Here is a 16,153-nt window from a genome sequence, read left to right as displayed (position 1 = left end):
TATTTAAATATTTATTTGGCTGCAACTTAAAATCACTTTTGGCGCTATATGCACAGATAACAAAAATACCAAAATGACAAATCCTAAACATCTTAGCAAGCTTCGATTTTCAGTTTTGGATCTTTACTAAGAAGTGCGCACGCAAAAAAATGGTGATATGCATACCCTTTCAAAGGGGCTCCTGCCTATCTGGTAAACGGTGTGTCAATGAGCACATATATATCAAGTAAGCGCAGCTTGGAATACATGGTTACATATATATAGCAACACCATAAATTCGCATATAGGGAATTCATCACCGAGGACGTGGAAGTTGTCTTGAAACACGGGGTGTGGCCGCTATCTGCTTACGGTCCCTTTAACGGCAAGGGCAACATTCCCAACCACATCGAGGATCAATCATTCGAGGAATGCCGTTTTCGGCATTACGAGGCCAAACGGCAGGATCGCCTCACTTTGTATGAGGCAGAGTACACTCGCGAGGTTGACTTGGCCACCTTGAAAATGGCCAATTTGCTTAAGATGTCACCCCAGACACTGGATACTTTGATCAAAATCTACGAACAGCCTAATTCACAGCGCAAAAGTTCCTCTGTCGCATTCGGTTCCATATTCGGAACGTCCGAATCACCACGATTGGTTGCCAGAGCCGCCCACAGGCTCAAGACTTCAAGCCTCCAGACTTCAGGCCAGAAACAATGCCAGGTTCAGCTTCAGAGCTCCCCAGGTTTTCAAACCAAATCAAATGCTATCTTAGGAAACGACATAAAGGGGCCTTTTGGCAAGACACCAAGTGTTTTTAAGGCACCCCAGCAGATGACCGCTTCAGGCCAGAAACAATGCCAATTTCAGTTTCAGAGCTTCCAAGGTTTTCACACCAAGTCGAATGCTACCTCAGGAAACGATCTTAAGGGGTCTTTTGGCGAGACACCAAGTGTCTTTAAGGCACCCCAACAGATGACCGCTTCAGGCCAGAAACAATGCCAATTTCAGTTTCAGAGCTTCCAAGGTTTTCAAACCAAGTCGAATGCTACCTCAGGAAACGATCTTAAGGGGTCTTTTGGCGAGACACCAAGTGTTTTTAAGGCACCCCAGCAGATGACCCCTTTTTCAGCGTGCAACATCAAACAGCAGATCCAGCCGCTGCCATCAGGATTCACTTTCGGGGCATCCACATGTCCAGTCAGCAGCACCACAGGCTTCGGGGCGACGCAGACCATCCGGTGCGACACGTGCAACTCCATAGTCGAAAAATCCATGAATGCGAGTGCGACCAAGGACGAACAGAAGCAGATGTTCGGCAAGCTACCACCTGAACCGCAGAAGATCATGGAGTATTTAGACAAGCATGTGGTAGGCCAGGAATTGGCCAAGAAGGTGCTAGCGGTGGCAGTCTATAACCACTACAAACGCATCCATTCCAACATGCAACAGAGAAAGCCGACGAAGCAAGAAAAAGCAAACAACGCCATTGACACTCTATCGCTTCACCAGTTAAACATCTCTGGTGACAGTTTTATGCTCAACAGCTCATCTAAGGAAAAGGATTTAATCCATTTTGGAAGCGGAGAGGGATCGACCACGTTTAACTGGAATTTTCCAGATATTAAGTCAAACGACGTTATTCTGGAGAAGAGCAACATTATGATGCTGGGTCCAACGGGATCAGGAAAGACGCTAATCGCTAAGAGCATTGCCAAGTGCCTGGACGTACCCTTCGCCATTTGTGACTGCACCTCGTTGACGCAGGCGGGCTACGTGGGCGAGGATATCGAGAGCGTCCTCCTAAAGCTGCTCCAAGATGCAAACAACGACGTAGAACGCGCCCAAACTGGCATTGTTTACTTGGATGAGGTGGACAAGATCTGTGCTCTCTCTGGAACGAAGCAGCGTCGAGACATTGGCGGCGAGGGCGTCCAACAGGGCATGCTGAAGATACTGGAAGGCAGCGTAGTCAGCTTAATCGACCGGAGTCAACAATTTAGGAAGGTCCAAATGGACACAACAAACATTCTGTTCGTGGCCTCCGGCGCCTACACAGCTCTGGACAAGATCATCGCGAGACGCCTCAACGAGAAGGATTCTGACGTGGCCCCAACCAGCGGAGCCCTTCCCCCAGACGCAGACCAGCATAAGCGAGATAAGTGCCTGTCCAAAGTGCAGGCATGCGACCTTGCTGAGTTCGGCATGATACCCGAGTTCGTTGGTCGTTTCCCGATATTAGTGCCCTTTCACAGTTTGAATGCCAATATGCTTGTTCGCATTCTCACCGAACCGCGCAGTGCTCTAGTGTCGCAGTACAAGGCACTGTTGCGCTTGGATGGTGTGGACCTTACCTTTTCCGAGGACGCCCTAGAATCGGTGGCCCAGCTAGCCATAGAGATGAACACGGGAGCTCGCGGATTGCGCTCCATAATGGAGCAACTGCTGCTAGATCCCATGTTCTCAGTGCCTGGCTCAGACATTCGGGGCGTTCACATAACCGCCGACAATGTTATGGGTAAGGCCAAACCCGAATACCGACGCGCTAAGGACAAGCCGCCTACCGAGTCCAGTGCTATGAATGCCCCATGTCTAAAGCCAAAGCCATTGTCCGAGGACAATGCGCAGAAGACAGATACCAAACCGATCGAAAATCAAGTGAAGTGAAGTTCGACTTACCAAGTTGGTCGTCCAAAAAATGCACCTATAATTCTTTCCAAATGTTTTTAATCTTTATGATAATCCAGTGTCTCTATTTACCTAACCACTTTGTATATTTAAGCGAATGAACGCTTATTTTTGTATGTATCTATATATTATTTTGTAATAAAAAAAATGGTTAAACACATTTTAAAAACACTAGTTTTACCACTGATAAAACTAAAAACATTTACTAGGGTGGCGCACCTTTTCCATTTTTTTCGGTTTTAAAACCGATTTAATAATTCTCCGGTGCAAAGTTTTTCAAATGAAGTAAAATTGCTGTTTTTAGAATTAAGAATTCAAAAAATTGTTTATTTATTTGAATTGGCTTTATAATTTAAATATGGAATTATGTTTGTAAATGTATTTTCGTATTTGGAAAATGCTGGATTCATCAAGAGCAACATTATTGATAACACACAGAAAGAATTTTTGTTCTGTGTATTATTTGATAAGCAATTGAAGTGAACAGTCGATATATTTGTTGAACGTATGGATTTTCGTAACATCTATGAACGGTCATACGAAAAGGATATTCATTTGTTTATTTCAGCGTTGGAACAACTTTGAACATAATGCATAATGCATAGTGCAGACCTAGGAAACTGCAGACTACTCCATCAGAGTTTGTCCATCAGCGCCCAAGAACCGAGCCATTGCATCGCCAATAGCCGATGAACTGCAATCCGCCCGTGTTCCCATTCCGACTGTCCATTGATTTGTACGGCGACAAGCGGCGCCGGAGAAAAGGGCCAATAAAGCAGAACTGGAGGAGCAACCCATGACCGGCAGAGAAGCGCAGTCCTTTCACACACGCTGTGGCCGCTCCATCCGGCTGTACAATAACAACCGGATGGCCCAGCGCTCCATGCGGGACTTCAGTCATGCCCTGGTGTTCAGTGCCGAACCTCTGGAGGACGATGTGCTCTTTGAGGTCGTAATCGAGAAGAAGGTAAGTTAGCCACACACAGCGGAGCAGCGGATAACTCTCGTTTTGCAGAACACCTCCTGGGGCGGCAGCATTGAGATTGGTGTCACCGCCGAGTCGCCGGATGACCTGGAACTGGTGGCATGCGCCACTGCCATGCGAAATGGCACATGGGTTATGTCTGGCATCGATGTGCGCAAGGATGGACGACGCATGTTTGAGTTCTATGGCACCGATCTGGAGACGCTCAACGAGAATGATCGCGTGGGCGTCATGCGCACCTCTGGCAACGATCTGGTCTTCTATGTGAACGGAGAGTCGCAAGGCGTGGCAGCCAGAAATATGCCCAAGCCTCTGTGGGCCCTCGTCGATCTGTACGGACGTTGTGTGCAGGTTTCCCTCTGTCCCCGCGATGCCAGCGGCTCTGGAGAGGTAACTATTCAACCAACCCAAAAGTATAGCAAAAGCTATTTGCATGCTTAAACCTAAAATCGATTTCCTTATACACAGCTCTTGGATTCACCGCTACAGCAACCGCTGCAACAGGTTGTTCAGAACTTGGACGTGGCCATGAACGTAAACATCGTTGTTGACTCCGACGCCTGGATGCAGGGCAATGGCTCCGTATCCGGCACTGATGACCGACTGTGCTTTCACACGCGCTGTGGGTCGCTGGTCAAGCTTTCGCCCAATTTTCGATCCGCCGAACGCCGTCGACCGCTGGACGAGTTCAATAACGGCGTGGTGATGACCCACAGGCCCCTGAGGGACAACGAACTGTTTGAGATTCGCATTGACAAGTTGGTGGACAAATGGTCGGGATCCATTGAAGTGGGCGTCACCACGCACAATCCCGCAGTACTGCACTTTCCGGCAACCATGACCAACATGCGCTCTGGCACAATTATGATGTCCGGCTGCGGCATTTTAACCAACGGTAAGGGAACACGCCGTCAGTACGGCGAGTTCAACTTGGACGAGCTACGCGAAGGAGATCGCGTTGGAATGATGCGCAAGGCCAACGGCAACCTACACAACTACATTAACGGACAGGATCAGGGGGTGGCCGCCACCCGAGTGGCCTCTACATTGTGGGGCGTAATCGATCTCTACGGAATGACTATCAAGGTTACAATAGTTGATCGCGATGAGCGTGAACAGCAGAATCTCGTGACCCGGCGAAACAACATAGTAGCAGGCATGACTGCCTGTTCCAGTGGTGTTGGTGCACAGCACACCCAGCACCAGCAGCATTCCGGCACGCCCACCCTGAGCCTTCTTAGTCCAGAAAGCGAAATGAATGTGGCTGGCGCTGCCGGCGGCCTAAGTGAGACCATTTCCAGCACACGGGCCATTGCCAGGAACGACGATCGATTAACCTTCCACCACATATGTGGTACCCATGCCACCGTCACCCAGAGCGGACGGACAGCTCTGCGGCCCAAGTGAGCATTGTTGTTTATAAAAGTAGATTATTATAAACCGTAATTCTTTCCAATGTTTTTGCAGCGCTGCCGATGATTTTAACAATGGTGTAGTGCTCACAAGAAGACCTCTGCGTCCCAACGAACTCTTCCAAGTGCGACTCGAACGCGTCGTGACCAAGTGGGCAGGCTCTGTTGAAATGGGAGTGACCACGCACAGCGCCGACGAACTGGACTTTCCATTCACGATGACTAATGTGCGGTGAGTCCTGGTTTCTAGCTCAATTTAATTATTTTTAAAGACCTTTTTTCCAAACCAGTTCCGGCACTTGGATGATGACGGGAAACGGGGTCATGCAGAACGGAGTCACCGTCATCGAACAATATGGTCAAAACCTGGATCGCCTGCAGGTGGGCGATAGAGTGGGTGTGGTGCGCAAGGACGACGGCACATTGCACTTTTGGGTCAATGGAGTGGATCAGGGTCCAGCTGCCAACAATGTTCCGGAGCGCGTTTATGGCGTAATAGATTTGTATGGACAGGCAGCACAAGCAAGCATCGTGGACACTTCGGAGTGCGGTAGTCCAGACACTGGTAACTCCACAATCTCAAATACGACCTTGTACAGTGAGGTTCCGCTGCGATTCCACAGCATTCACGGCGCCAATGCGGGCATCTCGAATAGCGGCCTTACAGCGTCGCGTCCCAATTCCCTGGCAGAATTCAACGACGCAATTGTGTTCAGTAACAGACCGCTAAGGCAGAGGGAATTGTTTGAAGTGGAGCTGGAGACAATGGTTCGTCACTGGTCGGGCAACATTGAGATCGGGGTAACGGGCACACGGCCAGAGGACATCCAGTTGGCTCCAAACGCCACCGATCTGGAGGCTAGCGACACCATCATCTTATGCGGTCCGATGATTTTTCACAATCGCAAGACCATACGCACGAATATTTTACTGGATCTGGATACCCTCGGTCCTAGCACGCGAGTGGGTGTGATGCGCAACGGTGACTTCATACACTTCTTTGTTGATGGAATGGATCAAGGTCCGGCCTGCGAGTGCCACGCACCGAACATTTGGGCCATTATCGATTTGTATGGGCAGTGCGCCCAGGTGAGTCTGACCCAGACGCAGCTGGACATCCGCGCTCCGTACGCAACCAGCGAGAATTCGCAGAGCTGTCAAGCCACATCGGTAATTCAGCATCCGGCCATGGAGACAAAACACCGCTGGACTTGCGTCTCGGGGAATGTTAGCCTCACCAAGGACTGGACGGAGGCCTCGCGCTTTACGGGAGCGGCGGCACCACTTTCTCATTGCCTGGTATTTTCTGAACATCCGCTCAGCGTGGGATCACCTTTCGAGATTAAGCTGACATCGATTAATTCCATGTTTGCTGGTAAGTACCTATTGTATACATCAATTTAGAGTATTTGAAATATTTCTTTAAATCTTTTGTAGGTTGTCTAAGTATCGGGGTAACTGATCTAAATCTGAGCGACGAAAGCGTGCGCAAGAAGCTCCCAACCAGTCTGCGCCGGATTCCGGCAAATGTGTGGTATGTTAGTGGGAACGAGGTGTGCTTCAACTCAAGCTGCCTGCAGCGCTCCTTGGCCTCGCTGGAATGGTTAAGGGTAGACGATAGGATAACTCTGGAGCGAGTGGAGAACTCGTTAAACATCCTGCTGAACTCGGAAAACGTGAACATCCAGTTTCATAACGTGCCCAACGATGTCTACGTGGTAGCGGAACTAAGAGGTTCGACAATGGGAATTCAAGTGATTTCCGCCCAAGGACCAGCCTCACCACTACGTCCATGCAGTTTGCGTCTGCAGGACTCGATGGACTTTGGAGTGGACCCGCTAAACAAGCAGGACAGCTCGATGCTGGAATCAATAGATTCCGAGGCACTGAACTACGAATTTTTGGATGTGTCACAAAAGAACGCGAGGCTCAGCGATGATCGCAGAAGCGTGGCCAGAATCAAGTCCTACAACCAGGCCATCGTCTGCCTCAACAAGCCACTGTGTAAGGGTGAGAGCATCAGCATCAAGGTAGATGCCCTAAACAACAAGTGGAAGGGCACTGTCGGTCTTGGCGTTTTGTCCGCGAGTCCACAAACTGCTCCAATTTCCCTATTGGACTTTAAGAGGAGCTGCTGGTTGGCCACCCACGACTACGTAAATATCAACGGCCAAGTGATAGCCTCCAAGTATGGCGAAGCGCTTGAGCAGATCCAAGTGGGAACGGTGATCACCCTGACACTAACCCATGCCGGAATGCTAAGTAAGTTTTATGACAGAGTTTCAAAGTCAAAAGTTAGTTTTAATTACGCCAATTGTTTTAGTCATTATGGTTGGGTCAACAAATCTGGAGGATCTGGCTAGCGGACTGCCCAACCATGTGTATCCAGTGTTCGATGTGTACGGCAAGTGCGAGAAAATAACATTGATAACAGGAAATGATGCTGGTCGCACGGGCAATGCCAATGGTACTCCAATTCTGGAGGCTCCGGAGGCCCTGGAATTGGATAATGGAATGCCACAGCAGTGCGAAAAAGCGCACCTGGAAATGCACGAGAAGGAAAAGGATACGGAGCAGGTGTGCGAATCGGGACCGTCCACCTCCGGTGCTCCATCCAACGCCATGTAAGGATATCAATAAATAGTTGTATACTTGTTTTCTATATGAAATCATTTCACAGGACGCGATCGGTTATGGAGAGCGTTTCGGAGAACTTACTGCTTAACATTTCCATTAAGAATCGAACTCTGGAGCAGCAGCGAAATGAACTTGGTGGATCGTCGTCGACTTGGTAAGCATAGTACTAGAAATGCAAATGCAAATTTTCCTAATTTTCCCAATTCTTTCAGTTGCCTTCGCGAGTCTCTGCAGCTGCAGCACAACACCAATCTAAATATACAACGCAGTCAGAGCACACAGAGATTCCAAAACTCTTTAAACACTTCTGCAACGGCCGCGGGAACGAGTGGCGCCAGCGGTTCCACAGCCAATACTCAACACCTGAGTAACTCGGGTGTATATGACACGAATAAGGAGTACGATGACCTGCCCAATCCCTCAAATCAGCTAGCTAATTCTGTGGACGAAGCACCTGGAGCTATAGCGTCTGTATCCACAACGGTTGATCACAGCGAAAACAATGCGGAGGCTTTGGAACTAAGTACTAGCAACGAACGCGAAATGTCCTGCGAGCCAGCGCTCAACGATAATGTATTGGAGGACGATGAGATAGACTACATGAACCACCTGTTGCTGCTCCAGCAACTCCAGCAAAACGAATATACGCGCCATCATCTTATGCCCGACCAGGCGTCACTACTCAATCTCGATCTGCCATCCCTTAATTCCATGGAATCCGACTCGAATTCGGTCGGCCACGCAAGGCCGAATGGAGGAACAGATTCTCTGCGATCCACAGCCACCGGGGCCAGTGTGGAGCAGAACGACTGCGAATACTTGCGGCAGGTGAGACGCTTTTGTGCTTCGCTAGTCCTGCCGCAGGCCTTCTTCGATAGCCGACTTGAGCCGGTGTGCTTCTGCCTGAAGTGCAGTGGACCCAGCAACGGTGGAAATGGTGATAAACTGGAGGGTTGGGTTTATTTCAAGCTAAACCAGCAGACGGTCAATGTGCTCAGCACCTCGACGTCGACTGCATCGGCAGGTGGTAGCTCTTCCTCGGCGACCGCTCCCCAAGTGCACTTCGATCTCAACGGAGACTGGCTGCCCTTCTACTACATGACACGGGTGGACAAGATTCGGGCGATACTGGATCGCGGGCAGCCGCTTCCGCTAGAATCGGATCCGGACGAGGAACCGGCCGCTGCAGCGCTGAAGGATGAGCCTGGCACACGTCTCGAGCTATACTACTCCCCCAATGCCACAGTCATTGAGCCCGTGCTGCCGCAGCATCACTTTGCCTCTGAGCAGGGCCTCCACCGCATCTCCACTTCATTCGAGGTCTACGTTCGGCGACAGTCCATTTCGGGGGTGACCACTGGCAAGGCTGCGGCCGAGGCCAAGAGGCGCAGCCTGGGATCCGCTGACCACGATCATAGTGGAACGGGGCAAGGTGCCGACGGCGTGGGAGGCACTCCGTCCGCCACTCTCAACGAGTCGTCTGTTCATCTTTTAAACGATCTCTGCTGGTTCACCAAAGAGGCTGGCGCCTGCATAATCAACGCTTTAATTATTAAACTGGACAGGATCGAGGAGCAGGAATCTCATTGAGCGCACAACACCATATTCGCACTAGTCACAGCCGCTTTATATACAACATTATTCCTGTCCTATATTCACCACATTTTAATCCCGCTCAGCAGCTACCCACACCAAATCGCATTCGCATTCCTCTTTGTAAACGAGTTTGTATTGTATTTTAAGCGCAAATAAAATAATCGCAAAGTTAATACAGATTACAAATTTATTCGTAATGAACCTTTTTCATTATATTTCTTTAAAAAGAAATCCAAAAATGAAAACACAAATGTAATAAAAGAAATGCATAATTGGAATTATAATTGTTTTTATTTGATTATTTTAATTCCATTCATTTAGTGTCGCTTTGTTGATTTTGTTATTCAAATATATGAAAAATGGTCGATTAGAAATTGGTTTAGGGTTGTTGTTTGTTTCTGTTTCGTTTTGTATCATCAACACGGCAGCAGCAGATGTGTAGGTTTCCATCCTCACCAGTTGTATCCTTTTCTAGCACTCTCGTCCACCTTCCTACATCTGATTTTTGAATCCAGCCGCGGCCGCAGAAGCATTTAATCAAATTATTCTTACACTTGTAGGTTGGTTGTTTGCATTTTGTTTGTTGTGTTGATTTTGTTGTATTCTCTGCTAGTCCTGAAGCAAGTGCATATACAAACGTTGATTCATATATGTTTACCGTTTAAGTTATCGTTATTATTATTATCATTAATCGTTAGCCAATACCGCTGATAGCCGGGAACAACCGGATATCGGAATGAGCTTAATAAGCTCACTCCACATCCATGGAGGGATCGTTTCCTGCCGCGCTCTGGGCATTGTTATCCACATCCATTTTGTCGCCGGAATTGGCAGCTGGCTCGCCACCGTTCTGTTCCGCGTTTGCATCGTCCTTTGGCGGTGTTGCTGTCTTGGCCGGAGTTGGCTTCGGTTTCGCCCTGTTGATCACCGAACTGACGCACGCGTTTAGAGTTTGCACCTCTTGACGCACGGCAGAAATCTGGACGGGACTGTCAGCGGTGCGCGGCGACTGTGAGAACTTGGGCAGATTTGCATCCAGCCACGATTGCGCTTTGTCCGCCGTCTCCGAGATGTTGATAAACTCGGTTTCCGTGAGGTGATCGTACTTGGGCACACCCTTGCGGAACTCGGCCACTGCCAGACGTGCAATGGCAATGCTGTTCTTCAGCTCATCAAATGCAGCTGGTCCCTGCTCGTAGTCGCTTGCGCGCACCTTGATGGGATCCGTCTTCTGGTGCAGGGCCTGCAGGCGGCTGGTATAGATCTCACGCTCGCAGTCCTCGCCATCCTCGTAGAGCCAGTTTTCGAGATCATTTAACTGCGCCACAATAGCCTCGCGCTCAGCCTCAACCACGAAACGCTCCAAGGCGCCACCCTGCAAAAGAGACAGGACAAGTGTTAGATTCAAGAATTTACAAAAGCGATCTGGAGTTCCTAGCTATACATGACTCCATTAAAGAGTAGTTACCTGCAGCTTATTGCGCATATCGTAGACGAACTCCTCCAAGGCATTTTTGGCATCAATGCGTTCCGTTTCCTTCTGATCGTTGCCAATCATTTTCGATTCCTGCTGTGTGTAGTTGCCCAGGTCGACGGGGCTGAAGCCGTGTGTGGTGCACTCCAGCGGCAATTCGGTGGCTTTGGAAGCCTTCTTCTTTTTATCAGAGCCCTGGACAGCAAAGGAAAGGCAAATGATTAATCGATATGTATAAAGCAAAATAGCCAGAACAAGTTCAATTCAACTTTTCCAATAGAAAGAGAAAATTGGAGCAGCAACAACACATCAACAATAAAGCGAAGAGGAATAACAGCTCCAAGCGACAGCCTACAATATGAGCACAATACATTTTCATGGGTGTCTGTTGTAAGCAGTTTTCGTATAGGTAACTGCGGGTATTGGTTTTTTTATTTTAATTTTGAACAAGGGCGCGTTTTTTTCTCAGGTGTGTTTGAAAATAATAAAAAAAAAGAAGTAAGCTCTTGGATATAATAAAATAAAATGGCAAATTGTGTACGTTTTTTTTTTAAATACATTGGTTTTTTGTTGGGAGCACATAGGGTAGGCGGCTTATGAGCGGTCTTCATCATTCGTTTCATTTTTGGTGGAAAAGATAAAACTTAAAAATTTCAAAAAACCACAAAATGGTTAGATTCGTGCTTTTAATTTTGTTGTACATTGCGTTAATCAAAATTTTCCAATTTCTTGACACACAAATATGGGAGCAAAGAATTCAGATTTAGCGTTTTTCTTTTTTTGTTGGTTTTGTTTTTGAATTGAAATTTGAGAAATTTAAGGAAAACGTACCGAACCAAACCAGCCCTTGACCCGCTGTGCCCACCCTTGTCCGCCAGGTGATGAGGCTGTTGATGTATTATTATCATCCTCATTCTCACAATATGCCTACGAGAGATCAAAACGCGCGCAACGTTCGCAAACATATCCAAAACAAACGAAAACAAATATTGCAGTGGTATATTTTTATAAAAATGAATGATTTATATCAAAAACACATTCGTATATACGTATATTCAAACAAGAGCGCAACGTCCCGGTTTCTACATGTCCGATTATGGTATCGTTTAAAAATCTTAATGAGCAATATTGATTGAAGCCGCTGAAAAATTCTTTCACTGACTTTTAAAAGCACAAAATACAAGTGAATGTTGCTGAATTAAGTTTTTTAACCAGACATTGAAAACCGAAACATAATTAGTCAAGAAAGGCGATAATACGAATTGAGTTAGTTTCCACTTTTTTTTTCTTTTCAACAGAAATTTTCCATGCAATTTTGCTTCAATAGTTTACCACGAATGTGAGAAAACAAATCTTGAAAATTCCATTACACAATTTAAAGCTATTTTATGTTAAGGATGAACTTTATGAAGTGAACTATAAAATGCTAAGAGTTTAGTACCAAAAACTAAACGCCGATTTCATTAAAAAGCGAAATCAAATATAATAAGAAACAATTTAAATAAATGTAATAAAGAAAGAATTTCCACGCAAGTTTTTACGGACAGACGTTATTGGACTGCTTTACAACAAACAATATCAGCTAAAGGCACTACACCCTACTTGTATAAGTCACAATGGAGGTTAGTAGAATACAACTAAAACTGAAACAAGAGCAACACAGCAACCCCTATCCGCAACAAAAGATGATGAGACGGTGACAGCGTGAATTGGACGGGAGATGGTTGACTCACCTCTTGCTGACCATCCGCAGGCTCTCCAGCGTTGTTGGTCGGCTCGCCTGGCTTTTCTTCACTGGCAGCCTGCTCAGCAGCTGCGGCAGCCTCTTCCGCCTCCTTCTTTTCCACCAAAGTGGCGGAGGAGATTAGCACAATGCCATTGTTGTTGATGCGCACCTTCAGCTTCACATCCTGACCCTCGCCGCGTTCCGTCGGCTTTACATCCTTGACCTTCCATACGCCAATGGTTTGATCTGGATAGGGCACTTGCTGGCCGTAAACAATTGAAACGTTGAACGGTCCCTTGCGGTTGATGGTCAGCAGGCGGCTGAACGGAGAAGCATGGTATTGCGGGAAGATCTCGATCTCTCCCGGAGCAGCAGAGCCCTCACTGTCCCACAGCACCTTAACGGCGTAGTTCTGTATGTCAGTGACGCCAAACTCTCGGACGCGTACAGCTGGCGACATGATGGCGCACTGAAGGGCCGCACCGCGAGACACAGCCTCGTCCTGGTTAAGAGTGGTGCTAGCCGGCTTGTTAAAGACCTGCGATAAATAATAGAAAGGTTACAAATCTGACTTTCCACAGACATTTTATAGACTAACCTGCTCAATAAGCTGCTTCACGGATGGAATGCGTGAGCTTCCGCCAACGATCTCCACGGAGTGAATGTCGTCCAGCTGCAACTTAGACTCGGCTAGCAAGCGCTTGAACGTCTGCTCGACGCGCTGCAGAACGGGGGCGCACAGCTCCTCCATCTGCGAACGCTGCATGGACGACGAGACGTCGATATCATCCAAGAAGCACTCGATGTTTAACGGCAGCTTGGTGCTGTTGGCGGACATCTGCTTCTTCAGCTTTTCGATTTCGGTGAGCAGGCGCAGATTGGCACGGGCATTGGTCTTGGCGTTGATCTTGTAGCGATCCTGGAACTCCTTGGCGAAGTAATCGCCCAGAGCCAGGTCAATGTCGCGTCCACCGATCTGGTCCCAGGTGCTGGCCAGCATCTTCAGTTTGCCCTTGGTGAAGGCACAGGCACTGGCCTGCAGTGACGAGTGCCCAAAGTCGACAAAGATCACGTTGCGTGGCTTGTCCTCAAACAGGTCGTTCTTGTAGAAGCCGTAGGCCAGCGCGGTGGCCGTCGTTTCGTTCATCAATCGCAGGACGTTTAGTCCGGCGATCTGGGCGGCATCTAGGAGAGCCTTACGCTCTGCATTGGTAAAGAACACGGGACAGGCGATGACGCAGTCGTTAACCTGCGTCTGCATGGCAGCCGCCGATGTCTCCTTCAGCTTGGTGAAGAGCATCGCAGTCAGCTGCTCAGGTCCGAAATGCTGATCCTCCCCAAGGTAGTTCACCTTGATGCCAATGCTGCCGTCGCCTCGCGCCTCCACGCGCGCTGGAATGCTCGTGAGTTCGTGTTTTACATGGGGATCGTTGAATTTGCGGCCAAGCAAGCGCTTGAATCCGCCAACTGTGTTTTTCATGTTTGTCACCTGCTGGTTCTTGGCGGCCACGCCGATGATACGCTTCTTGCCATCGAAGGCCACAAAGGAGCTGCAAGAGGGCAGGGAGTAAAAATTGCCGGTTAGTGGATAGCTCTGCAGGCCATATAAGGTTAAAATATCTTAAGTCAGTGTCAATATTAAGAGTGTATGTTTAGTAAACAGTTGAGATTAAGTTATTACAGTGAGATGTGGAAAATGCTACACCTGAACAATAAGCTTGAAGACATTAGTTTAAAGCTGATCGCTACTTTGTCTAATTAAAATTAATTAAATTGATTAGTTTTGCGTACAGCAACAGAGTTTGAATCTGAATTTAGCCTTATATTCAACTGGTTAAAAGTTCTTGGCCCTATATATAAGCGTAATTTTTTTTTTCAATATCAAACAGAACTCAAATGAATTGGACTGAATGATTTATGATCTGTAATACATATATGAGACGGTAACATGTTTAAATTAAAAGTAAATTACCCCTACATATATGGCGAAGTCTTTTTATAAAAACGGAAGTTGGTAAAATCTAGTACCTATTAAAAATGTTCAGCATATGCGGGCCCCACTGTCTCCACATACGCGCGTGTGTGTTTGTGTGCCGTCTGTGTTTGCCGGCTTTGAATTTATTTTTGACAGCTTCGCACACGTTTTTCAGTGCTTTTTGCGCTCTCTCTCTCGCGCTTAACAACAGCTGCTGCTCGATTTGGCTCTCTGGTCTCCGCGCTCTTCTCACCTTTGATGCTGCCTTCTTCTTGACCGCATGACGCATGCATCGTCAGGTTTTTTTAGTGTGAGTGTGCCAAAAAAGTAAATTCGGACAAGTACAGGAGAGTGTGGAAGTGAGGACGATTGGAAAGATACGTAGGCCCACGCAGTCAACGGCATTTAAATCAAAGGCACCCATACATAGGCAGCGACAATAAATCGAAAAAGAGAGACAGCAGCAACAGAAGAAGGGAGCAGATATGAGTGTGCAGTCGCCTCATTAAAATTGCAATTTGCAACACTTTTTATGGAAGTGCAATCAGCCAAATTTAGGCCTCCCGCAAAAGCGCAAAAGCAAACCCAGTACATAATGCACATATTCGGGGGGTACACGTATGTTTTTCGGAGCGTTACCCATAACAACCATGGAAATTTCTAGGCGCGCTCTCTTACAAAAACACACACGCACACACGCAAGGCATGACTTACAAATTCGACATAACCCCAAAAAGGCAAAAAGTCGAACGATTATGCAGACCGCAAAGCTTATCACTACAAACTGGGCCGTAATCCGGAGCATCGGATTGCGGGCAAGGTGGGTACTTACGGCGTGGCCCGGAGACTGTAGTCATTGGCCAGCGTCTCGATTCCGCCGGATTTTGCTGCCGCCACATAGCAGCTCTCGTTGCCAAAATCGATGCCAATCACGGACATTTTTTACTCGACTCCTTGTCGTCTGGCCGATGTTCCCAGTAAAATTGATTTAAAGCAGACACACTTCTTGGGCGTTTGCTGGTTTCTCTTGTTTTCCTTCTCTCTTTTTATTTTTTAGGGGGCGGAACAACGCGATCGCAGTTTTCTTTGTTTTTTCAGCTACTGCAAAATATACAATTTGTAAAGAGAGGGAGACGGGTATTAGATATAATTTATACTGAACACACAGCCACGCACGTGTCGGCTTGCTATCTGTTCTTTTCGTTTGACAAATAAGTCCAGAACATTCGATTCGATATATGCTTTTCACATTCACATCAATTATGGATTCGCTTTTCGCCTGCGAATGGAAATTTCTAGCGTCCGGCCTTCGTCGCTCTTTTCTCTCGCTCGCACGCGCAATAACCGTGGCGGAAAATTTTACGATAAATTCGCCTACGCTTGTTTGGCTTTTCACGAACTTATTACTTATCTGTGCTCAAACAGATTGGTTACGCACGTTTTAGTTGATAATAAGCAATCACCTTTGGATTCACGGTAATAGCGCAAAAACTTCAACTCGACACCGCACGTTTTTTTTACTAATTGTCTGCACCATAGAGCTGGCCTAATCACAAACGATAGGATCGATACATAATGTTATTGGTTTTTGATAAAAATGTCGATTTATCAGTTGTGCCAGTTATCGATAGTGCAAAGCACGTCAATTGACAAATCTTTCCCAGATTCAAAACATTTG

General features: G+C 47.3%; 3 protein-coding genes across 5 annotated transcripts; 2 read left to right on the top strand and 1 right to left on the bottom strand.

The window, feature by feature from the left end:
• Window positions 1-71: 71 nt before the first annotated feature.
• On the top strand, window positions 72-2,719 carry LOC6534073 (ATP-dependent Clp protease ATP-binding subunit clpX-like, mitochondrial). Its single transcript, XM_002094723.3, has 2 exons — window positions 72-226; window positions 288-2,719. Exons 1-2 carry the CDS (start codon window positions 150-152, stop codon window positions 2,647-2,649), a joined length of 2,439 nt encoding a protein of 812 aa, XP_002094759.1. The 5' UTR covers window positions 72-149; the 3' UTR covers window positions 2,650-2,719.
• A 472-nt stretch (window positions 2,720-3,191) lies between these two features.
• LOC6534072 (neuralized-like protein 4) lies at window positions 3,192-9,486 on the top strand. The gene is made up of 9 exons (XM_002094722.3): window positions 3,192-3,637; window positions 3,686-4,045; window positions 4,124-5,058; window positions 5,123-5,299; window positions 5,358-6,442; window positions 6,505-7,329; window positions 7,391-7,691; window positions 7,748-7,858; window positions 7,917-9,486. The coding sequence occupies exons 1-9, from the start codon at window positions 3,467-3,469 to the stop codon at window positions 9,292-9,294; spliced, it is 5,343 nt and encodes a 1,780-aa protein (XP_002094758.1). The 5' UTR covers window positions 3,192-3,466; the 3' UTR covers window positions 9,295-9,486.
• On the bottom strand, window positions 9,470-16,060 carry LOC6534071 (heat shock 70 kDa protein 4). Of its 3 annotated transcripts, none has more exons than XM_015194923.3 (7): window positions 15,914-16,060; window positions 15,308-15,576; window positions 13,099-14,050; window positions 12,508-13,038; window positions 11,606-11,701; window positions 10,769-10,969; window positions 9,470-10,675 (listed from the first exon to the last, which is right to left on the bottom strand). In XM_015194923.3, exons 2-7 carry the CDS (start codon window positions 15,412-15,414, stop codon window positions 10,052-10,054), a joined length of 2,511 nt encoding a protein of 836 aa, XP_015050409.1. In that variant the 5' UTR covers window positions 15,415-15,576; window positions 15,914-16,060; the 3' UTR covers window positions 9,470-10,051. The 3 variants fall into 3 exon arrangements, with proteins under 3 accessions (XP_015050409.1, XP_015050411.1, XP_015050410.1); XM_015194925.3 differs by having other exon boundaries at window positions 15,939-16,046; XM_015194924.3 differs by lacking the exon at window positions 11,606-11,701.
• Window positions 16,061-16,153: the final 93 nt, after the last annotated feature.

The sequence above is a fragment of the Drosophila yakuba genome, chromosome 3L (assembly GCF_016746365.2).
Source record: "Drosophila yakuba strain Tai18E2 chromosome 3L, Prin_Dyak_Tai18E2_2.1, whole genome shotgun sequence".
In the NCBI taxonomy this organism is placed as follows: Eukaryota; Metazoa; Arthropoda; class Insecta; order Diptera; family Drosophilidae; genus Drosophila; species Drosophila yakuba.
The sequence above is the reverse complement of the archived record's forward strand: the minus strand, read 5'-3'. Positions and strand labels throughout refer to the sequence as shown.